The 21189-nt window shown below is 35.8% G+C and overlaps 1 protein-coding gene across 4 annotated transcripts in view; it reads left to right on the top strand.

Annotated features, from left to right (window-relative positions):
* PCNX1 (pecanex 1) overlaps positions 1 to 21189 on the top strand; it is a 92723-nt gene that overhangs the window by 42740 nt on the left and 28794 nt on the right. For 2 of the 4 annotated variants that reach the window (XM_087721710.1, XM_087721720.1), the window contains 10 exons: positions 8811 to 8901; positions 9301 to 9358; positions 9768 to 9985; positions 10443 to 10596; positions 11771 to 11803; positions 12612 to 12783; positions 13273 to 13383; positions 15920 to 16011; positions 17490 to 17599; positions 19116 to 19221. In XM_087721710.1, coding sequence (XP_087577836.1) covers positions 8811 to 8901; positions 9301 to 9358; positions 9768 to 9985; positions 10443 to 10596; positions 11771 to 11803; positions 12612 to 12783; positions 13273 to 13383; positions 15920 to 16011; positions 17490 to 17599; positions 19116 to 19221 — 1145 coding nt within the window. The remainder of the gene's footprint in view (positions 1 to 8810; positions 8902 to 9300; positions 9359 to 9767; positions 9986 to 10442; positions 10597 to 11770; positions 11804 to 12611; positions 12784 to 13272; positions 13384 to 15919; positions 16012 to 17489; positions 17600 to 19115; positions 19222 to 21189) is intronic. The other 2 variants (XM_087721714.1, XM_087721727.1) reach the window with 1 other exon arrangement.

Raw genomic sequence — 21189 nt, forward strand, 5'->3', positions numbered from 1 at the left:
TCAGCAAGCCTATTTTTAATTAAAACATAATTACAATTTATCATAGAAATGACTTCTACAATCTGTTTCATGTTGGACGATTTAAATTTGTACCAGTGCATAACATCTGTCATGTGACCTCTGATGATTGCTGAATTATCACCCACAATGTAAAATCCTATTAATATTTTAATCAGGTGGAAAATAATTGTGGCTTCTCTGTGCACATATATATGGAAGCAGTGCTAAATTTAAGCACTGATACTTTCAGTAGTGGATGTAAAGGCAATCTGGCTGGAATGTCTGTTTTGCCTTCAGTCACCAAGAGTGATTTGTCTGATATAACTGGTCAGATGGCTGTCCTTCTTCCCTCACTGCTCTAGGTGCATTCCTTCCATTCCATTGCCTGCTTGGTAGAAGAAAATACCCATCTTAGATAGAAATGTTCTGTTCTGAGTTGGGATATGTGATACATATGATACCTGCATTCCCCTTGCCGCAACATCCCAAGTTTGATTTTTGAAAAGAGGTTTTTATGTGTGACCAGATTGATCACAGTTTATTTAGGTATTGCTGATGTCTCATTGTGCAATCCTTTTCTATTCTATCTTGTATTAGAATTCAATACTGCCATCTCATGATTAACTTGATAAAAATTTCTTTTTGACGACTTTAAAAAAGGACATATTAAAATGATAACTTGCAGATTGTAAAAAAAAAGTTTACAAAGTATTAAATCAATTATACAGTAAATGCTATTTTGCTAAAGCTGCAATTCTACTTGCATTTTCCCAAAATTAAGTCTTAAGAAATGTAATTAATTTTATGCTAACTGATGGTACTTTTGCTGGGAATCAAAAAATTGGGACTGTGGGGTTTCTTTTAGATATTGGTAACAATAGTAGTCTCTCACTGATCATGCAAAACTCTTTTTGCTGCAAAAAGCAGTCATAAAATGAAATGAATACTTTTATATTCTTCCTAAAAATACAATCCTGGGAAATAAACAAAAGGATCCTGCTGTGAAATTACTCCTTAGTTGAAAATTAGATCTTTAAATTGGGAAACTATGCCCCTCCCTCTCCTCCTTTTGCTGTTTCTGTTACATAGTTTGTGGAAAAATACTAATTTTGGATATGTGCTGCACAGTGTCCTTTATATTTCCAAATCATTGACAAGGATTTAAATGAATTCACATTTGTTTCATAATAATTCTGTATAATCAGAAGAACCTTTCCCAGGGTATTGGCATATCTAGTGGATGAAATCACCTACAAGCTTTTAGACCAATAATTACTTTTTTGATACTTTTTTTTCAGTTGTCTGACCTTTGCACCACCATTTTATTATTGTTCATTTTAGTTTTAATTCTTTAGGTTGCCTGAACAGGTCATTACTAAAGAAACACAAAATATTTGAAAATTCTTATGTTGCATGAATAGCTGGAGCTTCCATTAAGCAAACAGGAATTTTTTATAAATTTTATAAATAAAATAATAAAAATAAAATACATTATGCTGAATTTCTCATCTTCTCCAAAGGACAACATGGGGAATGTACTCTATTAGCATAGTCTTTCCCCCCAAATATGAATTTTAGTGTCTTTATTTTTCTGTGGTCCAGATTTAACTTAGACAACAGGGATGCTGATAAATTTGAGAACTTGATATTTTTAATGTTATATATGTGCTGTTTTTAAAAATAATTTGTATAAGGAAGAAAAGATCAGGAAAGCTATTGCAAAGACTTTAAATGCCATTTTTTTTACGGGAATAACTTTAGGATCAGAGATGGATTCCTCTCAGTACAGTCCGGTATGCCAGAAGAGGTAGTGAAAATCTAGCGTACTGAATAGGACCGGTAGTAATGGTGGCCTGGCCATGCCCCCATACCTGTTCTTCTGTCAAGCTTCGTCAGAAGCTTTTTTAAAAAAAGGTTTTTTCCCCCCTGCTGGTTCAGGCAAGGGGAAAAAAGCTTTACAAAGTAAGATAGAGAGAGAGAGGGAGGAAGAAAGAAAGAAGGAAACTCACTTTTCAGTTGGAAGATTCAGAAAAGGAGAAAAAAATGCTGTCCCTTTAAATTGGAACTGAGCATGCCTCACTGTGGAATTCTGGGAGTTGAAGTCCACAAGTCTTAAAGCTGCAAACCTTGACTCCTGCTTTAAATTGAAAAGCTGCTCGGAAGAAGGTTTGCAAAGTGACATTCAGTAGCTTGTTTCTGGGTCAGCTGAACAACAAACTTGATAAAAGGAAAGATTCTTATATGGTTCTATGTTTTTGAAGTTTTGGGGTTTGTGGAATATGGGCTTTGTGTTTGGATGATTCCCTGCTTGTGGGAATGGAGCCAAACTTTCTTTAGTCTCATTATCTCATCTCTATATGGCAGTAATGTAGAATGAGCCTCAGACAGGTTTCTTTGTTAGCAGCTTGATTTTTCCTTTTCTGGGAATAATATTTTTTTGGGGGGGGGGGTTGCTTCCCACAGAGGGAAAGGAGAAAGAAAGAAAGATGCACAACAATTTAGGGCTAGAAGAGGTTACTCAGAGGTCATCTAGTCCAACCCCCTGCTTTAGCAGGAAACCTTACATTGTTTGGATTATTTTGGTGCCTCTAACATAGGAAAATTGCCAGAAAGGAAAAGGAGTTTACTAGGACAAAGCTTTCCATGCAGAGGATGGCAGAGATAATCCTTGACATATGACTACAATTGAACTCAAAATGTTGGCTGCTAAGCAAGAGCGTTTTTAAGTGAGCTTCATCACATTTTACCCAATCCTGGTGAGTGATATCAAGTTGGCCATGTCCACCCAGTCACATGACCACCAAGCCACACCCACAAATATAGGCCACACCCACAGAATAGATAGTAAAATGTTTTGAAACCCACCCCTGTTTAGGATCATGTCTGTTTTGATGGAGCTCTTATTCTAATAGGCTCTGTCTATTAGATTGAATGTGGATGCTTTACTGGTATGTGCAACATTTAGTGGCAACTATAGAATAAGAGAAGTTTGGAGTTACAATAATTTCTGAATGTATTACTTTTATATTTATGTTTTGGAATGAATAGGCAAATGACTGCTATAATTCAGATTTAGGGAGTTTAATTGTGGCCCATTAATGTCCTTGGAGTGTTATTGTTTACATGCTGGAAGCTTAAACCAAATCAAGTGAGAAGATAGTCATCCATGGCATCAGAGTGCACAATTAGCCTCACTCCTACCATATTAGACATTGGCACTACAGGAAAGCATATAGCCTGGTGAAAAACGGTTAATTTAGAAGTGATCAAATGTTGGCTTTGGTAGTACAAGTGGTTGCTTTTTTAAAAAAAATGATGCTAACATATTTCTCTTTGAATCATAGTCACATGTATGAGATCATTTTGTCATCATTTGTTACCTCAACTTTAATCCAAGGAGCCACTGCTGTTACAATCATTAAATCATTTATGCTGAGGAAGGTCAAAATTGAAGCTCTCCTATGTTCAGCAGACTTGATAAACATTTTCTGTTGCATAAAGTGTTAATACCTCTAAAACTTTTGTGTCTGATTGCTGGTGACCTTTATTTGGGAGAAATAGTGCATTATTGTGCAACTATTTTGGAATCAACAAACTTCAGATGGAGTAACTTAAAGAATGCATCAAAATCTATCATTCATTATTCCAGTGCAATTAATATTTAGCCAAGTTGTGGCTGCTTCAGTTCTGCCCCACTGCTGTACTACAGCAGTCAGTCATAGTTGCATGTTAGTTATTTCCAATGCTCTCTGCCAATTTTCTACAAGGAAAATCAATGGGAAACTGGCAGGAAATCAAAAGTTGCTCCCACTCCCACTGCTTTTATACCTGTATGGTCATTATGTTTCTCTGTTTAGGTAAGGTAATATATCTGAAATAGTGACCCAATGACTAACGAGCCTAAACATTGCAATAATTATTCAAGAAATGGCTTGGAGGAAAAAGAAAGAAATGGAGGAACCTGGAATGACCAAGTCAAAGTCTGTATCTACTGCAAATCCCATCAAGTCATTGTGGGATAATTTGAAATGGACTGAAACCATTCAAACATCACACAGGTGAAAAAATATCTTCATGGAAGAGTGGGAATAAATTGCAGTGGATGGCAGACACTGTGAGGCAGTTATAAGAAATAGCAATTTGAGGTTGTTTCTGCCAAAGGAGGCAATATCAACTACAGATAAGCCGCGTTGTCTTGGAATTTTGATCAAAATTTTTTGCAGTTGTTAAGCAGATGACCATGTGACCTGACATGGGACAACCATTTCTATTGCAGTTGACTGCACTTGTTAAGCAAATCATATGGTTGCTAAGCGAGTTATGTGGCTGTCAAGTGAACCCATTCTCCCAAATGGGTGTTGTTGTTTTTCGCAAAAAAACATTTTTCTGTGCAGCAATTATAACTTAAAGGAGGGTCAAAAGTAACAATTTGGGGGCCATCATAACTTAGCTCTGGTTGTTAAGCAAGAACTACCTGCATTAGAGCAAAGGGTACTTCTACTTGTACTTCTACTTATCGTTTCCACAGAAGGAAATGGTATATCTGTTATTTCTTTTTTGTTGAATAAATGATTGCAAAGTCAGTGTTGAGTAATACCATCCTTGTCTTTATATATTGTTTGGATGAATACAAACAATTGTTTTGTCCACATATATTAAAAAAAGATTGTTTTTTACATGGGGTATATTTAATTTGTCATATGATTATATACATATTTTAAAGAAAGCAAATAAAAAATAAATCTATGCACTATTGAGAGAGAAATCTGGTTTCCACTATTAAATTCATTCATATACCTTTACATTACTTTTATTGTGACTATAGGTGTGACATATCTCACTGTTTGTAGGGAAGTGCTAAAAAGTCATCACGTATATTGTCAGCCAGGTACCAGGTGTTTGTTTTCAAGTGTTTAGATATCCAAAATGTAGCAGCAACACATATTTCTATTTTTTCTCTCTGCTTTGGAGAATAAAATTAAATTTAGATTTTTTTTAATGGTGCTATATGACGTGGGTAAGTCATTCACCCATGCATGGTGTTCCACAGAATACCATTTCTTCATCTGTGCTACTTATATCTAAATAAAACCATTAGTGGGAGATCATACGGAGCTTTGGAGTCGGAGGGATTCTAAGCTTAGGATTATCTGTGTTACACTCCCAAATTGGATGATGTTCTACTGCTACAAGTTTTGAAATTTAATATAGCTTTGCCATAACTTAAATGCACAATATTGCATTGGCTCATTCTGAGATTATGTCCTAGCTCATGAACAAAGATTAAAGATATCATGAACAGGCTGTATTGTTCAGCATCAGATCCATAGTCATATCTACAAATTCCTCCTGTCAGTGTTTGGAATCTAGGGAGGGATAAGTGAATTAATTCTGTGAAATTGTGTTGTATAAATTGCCCTTAATTGGGGAAGTTTTGAGTAAGTATTGTATTGTAATTGCTCAGCTAGTACTCTTCTCAAAACAAAGCCAATATGTTTGCCATCCTTATCAATATGAATAAATTACTGGCTTGCGAGACCAAAAGATCAGAGCCCTTCTTTGAGGGAGATGGGAGATTTAGAAGTATGGAAGATAGCTGTGATAGACAGACAGACAATAAAACATTTGAGGGCCTGAGTTTGATTTTATTTTTAAAAATCTTTCACAGAATTTTGCAGCTGGTAATCTGAATTTGTTTTTTTGTCAATGTAAGCAACGAGGCAAAAAGGATTTGTATCTACAAATGATAATCCTGTGTAATTGGTATGGGCTAAACTAGGAACTAGTTGGAAAGCTGATATAAAATCAGTTTTATAAATTATTATTTTTCTATTTTTTATTCACTTAATACAGTTGTTATAACATTCTGAATTATGTTGATAGACTGCATGTACTTTCTAGCTGGTGGAATGCTTGCAATAGCATATTAGCTTGCAATTTCTAATTTAGAAACTATCTTGCATATACTGAAATAGCATCAACTTTCTTAGGGTAAAATAACTTCAACAGCACTTATAGCAGTTTGACAAAAATGAACTAAAAAAATCCTGTCCTTACTATTAACATAAGATGATGCTCATGGTATGTTTGCAATTAAAGCTGGTAACCACATCTACATTTTTTTCTTACTAAGCAAATTTATGATAGATTTAAGATTACAGGAGTCATCTACAACTTGGAATATAACCAAGATATCTACTTTATTAAAAAGTATTAATCAACAAATAAAAGAAAGAAGTGCATTATGTGTCCATGGAAAATGAGAAAAACAATTAAGAGTGTAATAAAGATGGCTTGATATTATGGATTTAGAATTTAGGAATATATTCAATGAAGTGAAGGCCTACATTGGATTATAAAGTATAACATGCCATGATCAGCATGAAAGAAATAAGTTGAATTAATGTGCTTATATAGGCTAAATGAATTCAAAATAAATATGTGAAGGAAGAATGAATTAGTTGAGAGGAATAAGCATGGTTGGATAGAATTGATGAGATTCTGAGAAAGAGATGAGAAGTTTAAAGAACTGAAAGCAATATATGAATCTATGTAAGGATGCAGTAGAAGATGAATGTGTTTTCCAAAGCTAGAAAGGTATGGAGAAAATATAGGCAATGTTATGTTTGTGAAGTAATTTTATACTACTACTATTTTTTTAATCTCACATCTTTAATTTTTTGACTTATGATGTATTACTTTTTGTGAATTTTGCATTTCTTGAACAGGAAGAACATGATAGCCATGCATGTTTGTATGTAATTGTTCCGTATTGAAATCAAACTATGGTGACCCCTGGATTTCTTCTGAAAAGAGTTTTAATGGAGACTATGACTCCTACAATTTCCTATTTCAAACAATGAAATGTGCACTTTCAAAGGAATCATATGCATATTATATAACAAAAATGTAGAGTGTCTATTTCAGTAGTTCTCAACCTGTGGGTCGCGACCCCTTTGGGGGTCTAATGACCCTTTTACAGGGGTCGCCTAATACCATCAGAAAACACATATTTTCGATGGTCTTGGGAACCGAGATACCGCTCCTCTATGGTTGGGGATCACCACAACATGAGGAACTGTATTAAAGGGTCACGGCATTGGGAAGGTTGAGAACCACTGGTCTATTTGCTCAAAAGTTGCCATGAACTCTGTACAGCATGTCAGTGGCTATACTTGAAAAGTGGAGGCTTTTTGAGCCAAGGTGGCGCAGTGGTTAAATGCAGCACTGCAGGCTACTGCTAGATCAGCAGGTCAGCGGTTCAAATCTCACCGGCTCAGGGTTGACTCAGCCTTCCATCCTTCCGAGGTGGGTAAAATGAGGACCCAGATTGTTGGGGGCAATATGCTGACTCTCTGTAAACCGCTTAGAGAGGCCTGAAAGGCCTATGAAGCGGTATATAAGTCTACTGCTATTGCTATTATTGTTCTTCTACATTTTTCTATTTTATTATTTTTTAAATTTCATTCTATCATTGTTTAATAACAATTTAGTAACTGTAGAATTCGACTCTATAGAGCTACAGAGTTTTATCTCCCTCTGCTGATAAAAAGCAAGCACTGCTAATTCTTTAAATCTGTGGTTTAATGGATTTGATTTGGTTCAGCAGACAGAAGAATAACTGAAAGAAGAAAATCACCAGAATGAATATGACACAAGGGATTTGAGGGATTTAGTTAGATCTTAATGGCTAAATGCAGAAATGTATTGTGTCCCATAAAAAACAATCACAAAAATGTGATTTTCACTAGTTTTAATCAGATTTTTAAGTGATGCAGTGATCTTGGGCCTTTACAATTCACCCTTTAAAGTCCCACAAAATCCTCAAATTGCAAAAAAAAAAAAAAAAAAAAAAAAGACAGAGTTGAAAAACTTTGCCCTCATCAACATTGGGGATCATTTGAGAACATTGCAACTCCCAGAATTGCATGCATCAAAAAGGTGTACACTTTGCATTTTCTCTATGGCAACTAATAATTTAAAATTTCCAGTGTGTGATATTTTCATACTATGCACACACACATGCACACGCACACACACACACATAGACACAGCGTTAGCATACAAAGATTTAGTCCATTTTATTTACAGTAGGTAGGAACTTAGAATCAAGCATTTTTCTTTCCTTTATTCCTTTATTAGGGATATCTGAGTTAGAAACCATTTAGTAATTGTTTCTATCAGTAGCTAATAATCATGGGTTGCTAATATATAGTTTTAATGGAAGCAGGTTTCCCATGTTTTCATCAAGTAATAGAGTTATCATGACAGCAAATTACATACACTAATGCAAAGAAGCAAGCACTTCCTTATGTCTGTTTTAAGCATATTGTCAATTAATTTCACTGAATGGTCTCACATTCAAATATTATACAAGAGAAATTCTTTTCCCTCTCTTGTTTGTTTAATTATTTAATTATTTTTCTGCAAATACATAAGTCCAATTTATGAGCTGTCTCCTACAGGAAAGGAATTCACGTAGGAATTGGTAAGCCGAATAAGGTGAAATTTGTAAACAAAAAAATTCCATTATTTTAATTGTCTTGATGTTGTGTTTTTAATGTTTGTGTTAACAAACTATGCCATACAAGGATGATGAAAAATGGGTATATAAATTAGCGAGTTTCATAAGTGCCCATGTGTTTTAATCACTAATCCTGATTATAATATCTTTTGAGGGATTTATCTAATAAAAATATTGCCCTATTCATGATTTTTAAATGTGTATGTTTGTAAATAACAATATGATTGTTGCTACAATGTTCAAAGATTTCATAATATTTAATCTATCTTGACTTTCTCTTCAATAGGTAAGTTCAGTTCCACACTCTATGAGTCGGGGGGCTGCGATATGTCGCTTGTGAATTTTGAGCCAGCTGCAAGAAGAACATCTAACATCTGGTGTGTTTTTGAAAGTAATTGCTCTTGTTTTTTGCAGTAATACCAATTTATAAATGGATAATATTTGTAGGATTGCATTTTGATACTAACAGCAAATGTTTTTGATTTATATTGTATAATATCAGAGGTTATGTATTGAATCTAATAGTTATGATTGAATAATAATTGGGAACTACACACCAATATTATTGTTATATGTGTGCATGCATCATAAAGAAAGAAAATCCTGGCCTATGGCTCAAATAGATATTCTGCCAAAATCAAATATTAGCTTCAATATAGTGTGTATGCTAGTCTGTAAGAGGATATTGGGGTAATGTTCTCTTTTCGAAAACAGAAAACTGAATTGAATTGGAAATCAGACTAAAGCATCCAACTAAACTTGTCTTCTTGTTTCAGTGATACGGATTCTCATGTATCAAGTTCTACCTCAGTTCGTTTTTACCCACATGATTTAGTAAGTTTTTGCATTTGTTACTATTCGTTGTAAATTATATATAATTTTATATTCTAAACTTAGCTGCTCCAATTAAATTCAGGCTAACCACCTGAAATTTATGGTTCAGATGTTCTGCTATTTTATTTAACTTTGGGAAAGATCTGTATTTCTTTGTTGGAGACAATTAGCCAGTCCAGATATCCTGTGGCATACCCATAGTGTTTTTAAGTAAATGGTCATAAGCAGTTGTCATTCAAATAACTCTTCCAGAGATAGCTCTCTACCCAGTGCTTATAGAGTCTTATAAAGATGGCAGGTAATCAAGTAGTCATCATCTAGCAGGATCTCTTCCCTAACATTTATGTTCTTTCAAAATATGACTGAAGAAGCTAACTATGAAAGCAAAATCTTATTAACGTTATTGTAGCTTTCCCTCCCTCAGATCAGACTGAACAGACTGTTGACCATAGATACCGATCTTCTGGAGCATCAAGACATGGACCTAAGTCCTGATCTGCAGGACCATCTACAACCACAAGAGGAGCCATCACAAAAAGTGAAACACTATTATCGCTTTTGGATCTTACCCAAAGTCTGGATTGGTATCAATTTTGATAGATTGACTCTTTTGGCTTTGTTTGACAGGTAAGTCCTGTATGCTTTATACTGTTCTAATATAGAATATGTTTAGGTTATTAGTCTGCTTGGAAAGAAATCTAAATATTCTAGAAGTATCAAAGCATTAAGGAGTACAATTACCCAAATAATAGTTTACTGAGAAATGAGCAAGATCATAATAACAAAATATTTACTGTTAATTAGAAAAAAAAACCTAGAAAACAAAGAGGAAGTGGTGGTTTCTTCTTGTTAAGATTTGGACTACCAGATGATTTGATTAAATTGGATATATTTAATAGAACAGATTGTTCACTTGAATTCAAGGGAAAATGTGGCTGATTATAACTAAACTGTATTTCAAAACCAAAAATAACAGATGTGTCTTTTAAATATGCATAATAATAGTTATTTGATGTGTTCTGCTTTCTTGCATTCTTTGTTCCTGTTGTAGCATTTCGCTAATATATACATCTCTTTGTCATAGGAATCGTGAGATCTTGGAAAATGTATTAGCTGTCATTCTAGCTATCCAGGTGGCTTTCCTAGGTTCTGTACTCCTTATAGAAGGCTTCTTCAAGGACATATGGGTCTTCCAATTTTGTTTGGTGATTGCCAGCTGCCAGTACTCTTTGCTGAAGGTAATGTTTTATCCTCACGGTTGCGTGGTTTTAAATGATTAAAGTTGTCTTACTGTGTGAGTTAATATACAGTATTTTCAAAAGATGCCCCTGTTTTATAGTTTATTTTTAAATAAAGATATTAAAAGAGCACCTTGAAGGGGAGAGCAGAATAATTATTCCCAAATGCCAACAAATCTTTTCATATTCCTCTCAGTTCCTTTTTTTAAAAAATATGCCAGAGAAGGAGATTGAAATAAATTAATTTTGCCTTTTAAGTGTAAACCAGCCATAGCTGAGGAGTTTGCATAAACTATGGTTTGTAGAACAAGTGTGGATTTCAAAATATATTTTATTAGATTTGATGTGATTCTGGCTTGTCCTTATAATCGTGATTAAGAAGCCACTAATCCTCTTTTTGAGGTGTCACAGGAAATATTAATGTATGTGGATATAGTATCTTGTGAGACAGGCAATTATTAATACTTGGGAATATTATTCATTCTGTAATTTTTTTTTAAGTGAGATTCATAGAAATTTCAATCTTACAAATTGTTAAAAACCACATTGGGTAATATTTTAAAAAAGAAATATCCAGAAGTTTTCTAAATAATTCAAAAGCCCACTCACAATTTGAGATATTTGAATTGTCCCAAATGAGGCTACTGCATGACTGTGAATTTGGTTTTTCCCCCCTAGGAAGCAACACAGTTTTCCTTTCTATGGCAACCCACACAGAAAAACAGTGTGTTCTTCCTATTGTTGATTACACTTTTTTGTATATTTCTGAATTCTTCATGTCACATTATGATATTTTACAGAAATTGACTGTACGTCCATACAGAATGTCTAAGATTTTCCTGGTCTCCTCCTTCGATGTGAAAAAAAACAGGGGAAAACAAACTACATCGTCTCCCTTGAGAGACCACTAAATGGTCATTTTCCCCACCAAAAATTGTTTTAAGAGTTGTATTTATTTTCTGTTGCAATTAGACATATCCAAACTATGATAGACTTTTTAATTCCTGTTTGCTCTGGATAATAGTTGAGAAATATTTTTTCATAGTTGGAAAATGCTCTCCTGATAGTTTTATCTGTCCAGGGAAGTCATTTTAAATACCATTTGTTCAGATTATTATTTTAGGAGATACCAAAGCAACAATAACATTTTCTTGCTATCTTTGCACTTTTTCAGAGCGTTCAGCCAGATTCTTCATCACCTCGACATGTAAGTTTTCCCATCTGGTCTTTATGTAGTGTAATAAATCAAAAATTGCTGCATCTATTGCCGTTGTTTCAAGAAATATTGCCATTAAGAAGAAATTGTACTTTAAAAACATTGAAGGTTTTTTTTAAAAATCTATACAGTATATGATATGCCTACAAATGGCCAGTATACAGTTCAAAATGTACTAATTAAATCGACTAAAAAAGAAGGTGATTTTCTAAATCACGGGTGTGAAACTCAATCACATCATGTGATGTTAGGTGACTTATCATGACTTTTTTGCCTTTGCGGAACCGCAGTGGATGTGGCCTGTGATGCAGTCGACCTGTGGGCTGCCAGTTTGACACCCCTGTTCTAAATAGAAAGTTTTTGGAGTGTTAACTACAGAAACTAGAAAAACAATACACATACGCAGCAATATTTATTTTAACAGTGCCTGATAGGAATTCAATAAAGTCACAAAAGAGTTAAGGCAATTTCTATTACTTTAGTAGAAGCTGCAAAAAAATAATAATCTAATGATAGCAGAAAATAAGCTGTTGTTTAAAACTGAAAATCAATGCTACTTGAATCTTTGTTACTTGGAGTATGAAGCTGATGTAATTGATACAGAATTAAAATAATAGTGTGCAATGTCTTTTGGAATGGTGCGGGGGGGGGGGAAACCTATTCCTTCACCTAGAAAAAGGCATATAAATTCTGTCTTCAGTGGAACTAGCATGCGAAATGAAATTTCAGAACTGATTTTTAAAGAAAGGCGTAGTTATGATTTACAACTTAAGTTGCAGTACTCAAACTTGTATTCCAGGGTCATAACCGAATCATCGCCTACAGCAGGCCTGTTTACTTCTGTATATGCTGCAGTCTCATTTGGCTATTGGATTATGGCAGCAAGAGCACTTTTACTGCACGGTTCCAACTATATGGAATGGCTTTCACGAATCCAATATTGCTGCTTTCAGCAAGGGACTTGATAATGGGTGAGTGATTTTTTTCCTATTTGGTGCATTTAAGTAAGGGCTGGTAAACCTGTAGCCTTCCAGATGCTGTTGAACCAAAATTGCAGCCATCCCAGGTAGCAATGTCTAGAGGTTGCTAGGTTCTCCCATCCCTGATGTACGTTCTGATTGCTTACTGTGTCATCTTTGCTCTGTTGAACCTAATTATTCTATTTTAGTCTCTCCCTCTCTGTCTTTCTCTTTAAATAAGATGAAGTGTTACACCAGTTTCAAGGAGGTCCCAGTACAAAGAGTTTAAGTGAATATACAGGATTTAGATGCTAGAAAATATAATCAAGTCATAGGGAAAAGAACAGTATAGGTAGTCTTTGTTAAGTGGCTATCTTGTTTAGTGACTGTTCACAGTTTGACAGTGTTGGAAAAGTAGCTTTATAATGTGGTACAAATGTGGAAAATCAGTTAGCAATTCTTTATGTACTTACTGCTTTTTATTGTTTTTGTCTCCTATAGTGTTTATACTATGCTTCCCTATAGTATTCTTCATTGGTCTGCTGCCTCAGGTGAACACATTTGTGATGTACCTCTGTGAACAATTAGATATTCATGTCTTTGGTGGCAACGGTGAGTAAAACCATTTTATTATATGAAATATAATCAGTAAAAAACTTTTCAGTGGGTTTCTAAAAACAATTTGAGTGTTTATGCAAACTCTCAGTTTTCAGTGTATCATCATTTTAGCCTTTTCAGATTATAGGTTGTCTTTGACTTACAACCACAATTGGAAATGGAATTTCCATCGCTAACCAATATGCTCATAAAGTGAGATTAGTGTGACAATCCTGGCAATTCCCCTTGTCATCGTTAAGCAGAGGTGGGTTCCTACCAGTTCGCACCAGTTCGGTAGAACCGGTTCGTCAAATCTACCGAACCGGTTAGAAGAGGTTCCACCAGAAAGCAGGCCACACCTACAGAAGAGGTTCCAAAAATGTTTGAAACCCACCACACACACACACACACACACACACACACACACTCACGCAGAAAGAGAAAGAGAAAGGAAGGAAGAAAGAAATAAAAAAAGAAAAAAAGAAAAAGTGAGACAGAGATGAAAGAAAAAAATGAAAAAGGGACAGAGAGACAAAAAGAAGGAGAGAGAGAGAGAGAGAGAGAGAGAGAAAGAGAGAGAGAAAGAGAACACATGGCCGGCAAGCCACTCCCACCAGGTCACATGGCCGGCAAGCCACTCCCACAAAGGAGGCCACACCCACAGAGTAGGTTTGAAAATTTTTTGAAACCCACCACTGTCGTTAAGTATATTTTAGCAGTTGTTAGCTGAGCACCCACCCCAATCTGAATCATTCTAAGCTTTGTCCTTCCCACCACCAAACCTTAGAAAGGTAAGCAGCTCCCCTTCCCACCTGCCTATATTTATGAATTCTGAGACCCCTGATACCCAGCTTACCTTTTTTGGTCTTCTTGCTACTGCTGCTGCTGCTAATGAAGTGTGCCTGTCCTGTCCTTTTGCACCAAGAAGCCCCATTGGCAAAAGCACTCCAGGAAAAGCATATAGTGTTTGCAAGTTGCTTCTCCAGGAACCAGCTTAGTGAAAAGAGGCAATATGTATTCTTATAAATATCCTTTTGTGCAAAGCCAGCAAGAGCATTCTGGCACAAATAGGCCCCTTTGCAAGCAGCTTTTCCAGGAAACTATTCCTACCTGTGGCTTTCTGAGCCATGCCTTGTTCCTTTCCCATTGGAAAAAAAACTGCTTTTCACTGTTTTTGGCATGTTTGTAACTTCAAATGGTTGCTGAACAAATGATTAATAATCAAATAGTTATGTACTGATTTATATAAACAAGCATAATGTTAACCATATTTCAGTGTAATGTAGTAGTTCATTGGTTAGTTCATTGGTTTTATTCATAGTTTTATTTTATTTTTTCTACAGTACTCAGCTTGGGGGGGCGGGGCAAAAAGGAAAACCATAACATATCAATTGTAATATAAAAGTAGACTGTGGTCTGCTACAAGTTAGGAAAGTTAAGGATGAAATGCATAAGTCAGGGTTCACTTGAATTTTGCTGTTCTATGCCAACCTTTGGTATTGTGTATATGTGTGCCTGCACACATGCAGGCACATACACACTTTCAAGTCACTTTTGACCTTAGGCATTGCCAGTCCCTGTACTTTTCTTTGCAAGATATTTGGAAATGGTTTGCCATTGCTGCCTTCCTGGGGTTAAAAGAGAGTCACTGTCTCAAAGTCACACTGCTGGCTTTGTGTCTAAGACAGGGTTAGAACTCACAGTGTTATGGTTTCTAACTTGTGCCTTAACCACTGCAGCAACCTAATTCTTTTTTGGCATTATGTCTGCTCTTCATTGTCCCAGCGTTAACCAAGCAATTGATTAATTTGAGAGCAATATCTCAAAATTTGTTAACAAACAAAAAAATGGATAGGAACTTTTCATGCACCAGAATAATGTTATACATGATCTGATGAATTCTCCAGAATTCCAGAAATCTCTTCTAATTATAGTACTTCTATTAAGAATACAGATAGTCCTCAACTTACAACCACAGTTGAGCCCAACATTTCTGTTGCTAAGTGAGACATTTGTTAAGTGAGGTTTGCCCCATTTTATAATCTATCTTGCCAAAATTATTAAATGAATCTTTGCAGTTGTTAACGTTAGTTACGTGGTTGTTAAGTGAATCTGGCTTTTCCATTGAGTTTGCTTGTCAAAAGGTTGCAAAAGATGATCCCATGATCCCAGGACATGGCAACTGTCATAAATATGAGTCAGTTATCAAGTATCTGAATTTTGATTACTTGACCATGGGGATGCTTGTAACAGTTATGAATGCGAAAAGTGGTGTTAAAAATGGTTTTCATGCTGCTGTAACTTTGAACAGTCACTAAACGGACTGTTGCAATTCGAGGACTACCTCTATATTATTTGAGAAGGAATAATAATTTATATTTGATTAAACTAAGAAGGTGTTAAAAATATTTGCTGAAAGTGAATTCATTAAAAAAAATTATAACCAAAGACATACCTAAAATAAACTTCAGAATAATGAATGCTTAATTTTTACATCAAGATAATGTTTTATTCATTTTTTATTATTCTTCATTGTCATATTATTATCTAGCCACGACAAGCCTCCTTGCAGCACTCTACAGTTTTATTTGTAGTATTGTGGCCGTAGCGTTATTATATGGATTGTGTTATGGGGCCCTAAAGGTGAGTAATAGCATTAGTGCTATATTTTTATACAGTACAGTTAGATTTAAAATTGTTATATTCTGGGTTTTTTTTTTGTAAAATAGATAAATGCAGTTATCATCTGATTTCATTGTTTTATATCATACATGGAGATAACATCATTGTTTTTCATACAATACAGAAACCCAGGATCTTCCAATAAAAGTAATTTTAAATAGTTTCAAGGTGCAGACAAAAATCTCACCTCTTTATATAAGAAAATATATTTCGAATATTTGTTGATAGTAGGTGTAAATTCCTTACTTTAGGAAAGTTCAGTGTGCTAGTATTATTATATTATAATATTGTAATACAAAGAACTAAAATACTATAAAGAAAAAAATGCAATAATGATTTATAGTGAGAAAAAAATCTTTTTCTCTAGGCATATTGTGATTATTACAATAAATTAATCCTAGCAAAAAAGAAGTAAAAGATTACATACAGAATTAATTTAGCCCTTAATCTGCTAAATTCTTAATGTTGATCGTTGATTAATAATTTAATTAATTAATTAATGTAGAATTCTAAATTTTACATTCTGAAGCTTGAGAATTTGGACCATATGGAAATATATTGCTTCATTCTTCTTTTTTATAACATGGAAAAATTTCAAAAATAGCAGATTTATATCCCAATTTTAACAGGAGCGTCATACAGCAGATGTATAGACATGGCTACATGGGTCTCCAGACTTAGAGAAAATGCTTGTTGAATATAAATTGCTGAAAAGCAGAAGTTGTGGTCATTTATTATCCTTTCACCCTGTATATATAATTCCTCGTGAGTGACCATGTCCTTTTTGAAAACGTTCATTTGCCTTTGTTCTGATTTTTCTTTAATTTGGAAGAGCATAGTCTGTATGTGACTTAAATACAGAGATTTGCTCCTTCCAAAGTTCTCATTTATTTTTCCCAGGAAATTATAATGCTTCCATATGCTTTCTGATCTTTATATTGAGTAGTGTGTGCCTTGTTTCAGAGCTCTCAGTTGGAATTCTATGACTCCTAAAACACTGGAGTTGGAATATTTTGTGATTACATTTCATTATCCCAATGGTGCTTTTCCCAAAAGGCAACTGGACTTCTTGGTTTTTGCTTTGAAAACATTTTGCTTCCCATTCAAGAAACTTCTTTAATTCCCTTCACCAGAACTGAAGAAGCTTCTAGGATGTGAAACAAAACATTTTCAAAGGAAAAAAAAAATCAAAGTCCAGTTACTTTTTGGAAAAAGCACCTTTGGAACAACCATGACTGGATGATTGAGACTCTCCATAGACATTTACATTTCATTACTTAGTTTTGTATTAATCAAAAATAAACTTGTGGTTTACCACTATGCAATTGATGTTACTTATTTTTAATTCAGAATTTCTTAACAATTTTAAAATAAAAATTATCTTTTATATTATAATTTGACTTAATCATTCTGATAAGGGAATACATGTTTATCTACAGGATTCTTGGGATGGTCAACATATTCCAGTGCTTTTTTCAGTATTCTGTGGTACATTAGTGGCAATTTCCTATCATCTCAGCCGACAAAGTAGTGATCCTTCTGTCCTTTTGTAAGTGATATCTTCCTGTTCTTATATTACATCAATTTTGCTTCTCAGATTGAGGAATATAGAAGAAATTAGTTTTTTAAAAGCCTAAAGCTACTTCTATGAATAAGTTACCTTAACTCACTTGGAACTAGTAGTAAACAGATATAGGATTGGAATTGTAGTTCTTTGCTGCATTGAAATTTCTTCCTTAAAAATACCAGGTTACTCTGATCATTGCCATAAACTTTGATGATTCTGAAGCATTTGTATATGTAAAAGGCCTGAAAGGCCTTCCTCGTGGTCACTAATGCCTTAGTCACTTCCCAGTTGCATTTTTGCAATGCACCTTGTATGGCACTAGTTATTTGTAGGATCACCTCTCCCTAAGAATATCTACCCATTCCACTAGATCAGATAGGGTAGGCACGCTCCTGGTCCCCTCCCTAAAATCTTGTTATCTAGTGGGACATTTGAAGCATGCCTTTTCTGTGATTGCCCCTATCTTCTGGAACACCCTCTCCTCAGCAATTTGATAGGTGCCCACCCTTCTAGCCTTTTGTAAGAAATTAAGACCTGGCATTTTTCCATTTTACCAAGGTGCTGGTATAGGATTGTATTATTGTCAGGCATAAACAAACAACCCACTTTTGAAGAGTTCAATTAACTGTTTTATTGCTCAAGCCTCTACACAGGGATTTTCTCACACTGTTTGCACCTAGGTGAGGCTAGATAAAGTTCAGTGGTATTCAAGGAAGTGTTGGGCTTTGCCTTCTTGTGCCTACATAGAGATTCTAGACTAAGTCCCTATTTGATGCCTCCCCCTCGTTCAAAGAGTCCCTCTCCTAAAACCGCATATATATATAGTTTGGAATATGGACAACTGGAGCCTACCATGGAGTATCCTAAGGAGATGATTAAGGCACAGATTTTTTGTTTACTGCTTTACTGTTTTTATCATTATTTCCTGTCATAAAACAATCTTTTATAACTTTGTTTTACTGTAGTTGTGAGCTGCCTAGGGTTACTTAAGATGGGCAGTGATATAAATCTTCTAAATAAATAAATAAATTTAAGACGCGGTCAGAGCATTGTAGGAATTATTTGCATAAGAACAGTCAGCTAAAAATTACACAAAGAACTTGAACTTACTGACAGATAGTTTGACATATTGAACTGAAACATTTCTGATGATATCCAAAAGATAAATGTGTAATCATTAAATGGTAGCATTCATTTACATTTTCAAATTTCAGCTATTTCAATGAAACCATGAATGATTGGCAACTTGCTGTAGAGGATATACAGAAACAATTTATAATATTTTATCACAAGATCTACAGCATTATAAAACTATCCAGACAGTGGGGATATCAAAGAGCTATAGAGCTCTTTTGATAGATACCATTTGTTTTATCAAAAAAAGAATGCTCATTTTCTGTTAAACTGAAAGGGATGCTTTAGATTTGCTTAGAATACAGTAATGAATAATGCAGTTCTTTTCTGTAAAGACTTTGTTTAAAACAAGTATTTATTTTAGCTCTTTAGTGCAATCAAAGCTTTTTCCTACTTCAGAAGATAAAAACCCAGAAGATCCATTATCTGAAGTCAAAGATCCCTTACCTGAAAAGCTTAGAAACTCAGTGGTAAGTTGTAACAGTTCAAATTACTAATAATTCTAATAGGTTTGCTATTATGAGACTAAATATTGAGCTAAATAGTTGATATATTTCTGGAATATTTAGGAATAATCACCGTCTTAGTTGTAGTCTAATATTTATGGGTGTTTCAATGTTGTATACAGTTATATTTCAGTAATATGAACAATGCTACTGTGTATTATAAATAAGAAATCTATAGTATAAGACTAGAGAAAGATTAATATGTTTCATGAACAGGGGAAACTTCCAGAATTATTAATAATGATCATTGCTCATCGGGAATTTGTGGGAGACACAATCCAGAACATTAGAATGCGTGGCTCATGCCAGGTTGGAAGTTAGCAACATCTGCGGTCAAGACCCATGTACTGCTGCATAGTGTGGTGAGCTCCTATCATTTGCTTCAGCTCCTTGATGGGGACATGAAAAGAGCCTCTCCCCCCAGGCATCCCCCAGGCAATGATGATGTCACCGACTAATCCTTTCAACCTGGAAGTGCCTTAAACAGTGCTTCTGACACAAATGGGACAGGGAGTCCACAACATTTGGAGGACATCCCAATGTGCAGCTTCTATGTCTACAGTTCTATAAAAAGAGTGTTTGATTATTTCAGAATATCTAGATATTTGCATATCTTTGCCACCAAATCAGAATTGGAACTTTTTAGACTTCTCTGTGTTATTATATTTACATTATATTTATTATATTGAATCAAACAATACATTCTGCTGTAAGAACTTTGTACCATTAGTCAAGTGTGGAGCTGGCAGTGCCACAGCTTGGGGATGCTTTGCTTCCTCAGGGCCTGAATGACTTGCCAGTCTTGAAGGAAGCAAGAATTTTGATCATCTTAGTGAATTCTACAGGAAAAGATTAGATCATTTATCTGCCAGCTAAAATTGAAGTAAGGCACAAGTAGATCAGCGGTGGGTTCCTCCCGGTTCGCACCGGTTCGCACGAACCGGTTCGTCGATGAATTCGGAAGTAATTAACTTCCGGGAACGCCGGTACCGGTCCTGGCCCCTGTTGCTGCAAAGTGCCCTTTTGCCAGCGCGTTGCAGCTCACTTGCTCATTCTCCTGCCCATCCGCAGCTCGCTCCCCCGCCCACCCGCACTAAGCCCACCCTGCCGCTCACTGATTGGCTGGAGTCCAGCCAATCAGTGAGCGGGCTGGAGGCGAAGCAAAGCTTTTTTCGCGCTTGACCTCCATTTGAAAATTCCCTTCGGCCTTCGCTTGCTGCTTCCCCCTCAGGTAAGCAACAAAGCCCAAGCAGCGGGACTCGGGAGGCTTCGGGTGGGTGGTGGGCGGCGGCCCAGCTTTCGTGAGGGAAGGCCTCCAGGCCTTCGCTCATTAAAGCTGCGGGCTCGCGTGCACTACGCGGCCGAAGCTGGGTGGTGGGGCGGCATTAGCGGCGGTGTTAGTGGCGGCGGCGTTAGCAGTGGCGGCGGCGGTAGCGGCTGAAGTGGGGGGCGGCGGCCTAGCTTTTGCGAGAAGCTTGCAAAAGCTGCGGGCTCGTGTGCACTATGGGCCGAAGGCGGGTGGGGTGTGTGTGGCGGTAGTGGTGGCGGCGGTGGCGGCGGTAGCGGCGGCGGCATTAGCAAGCCACTCCCATCCGGTCACATGGGTGGCAAGCCACGCCCACAAAGGAGGCCACGCCCACCGAGTAGGTTCGAACAAATTTTGAAACCCACCCCTGAAGTAGATCATATAAAAAGTCAATGATTCCAAATATACAAAGAAATCTACACAATAATGGAGGAAGAACAAACTCACTGTCAAAGTGCTGACCTAAATCTCATTGAAGTATTACGTGGGACCTGAAGTAAGCAAGTAATGTAAGAAAACCCACAAATGCCATTCACTGGAAGCCATTCACCATGGAGGAATGAGCCAGAATACCCACGTATTAATAGGAGAAGCTAATCATTAGTTTTGGAGAACATTGGGTTGCA

The sequence above is a fragment of the Thamnophis sirtalis genome, unplaced genomic scaffold (assembly GCF_051295495.1).
Source record: "Thamnophis sirtalis isolate CommonGarterSnake01/CBP01778 unplaced genomic scaffold, rThaSir2_p1.2 scaffold_1, whole genome shotgun sequence".
Classification (NCBI taxonomy): Eukaryota; Metazoa; Chordata; class Lepidosauria; order Squamata; family Natricidae; genus Thamnophis; species Thamnophis sirtalis.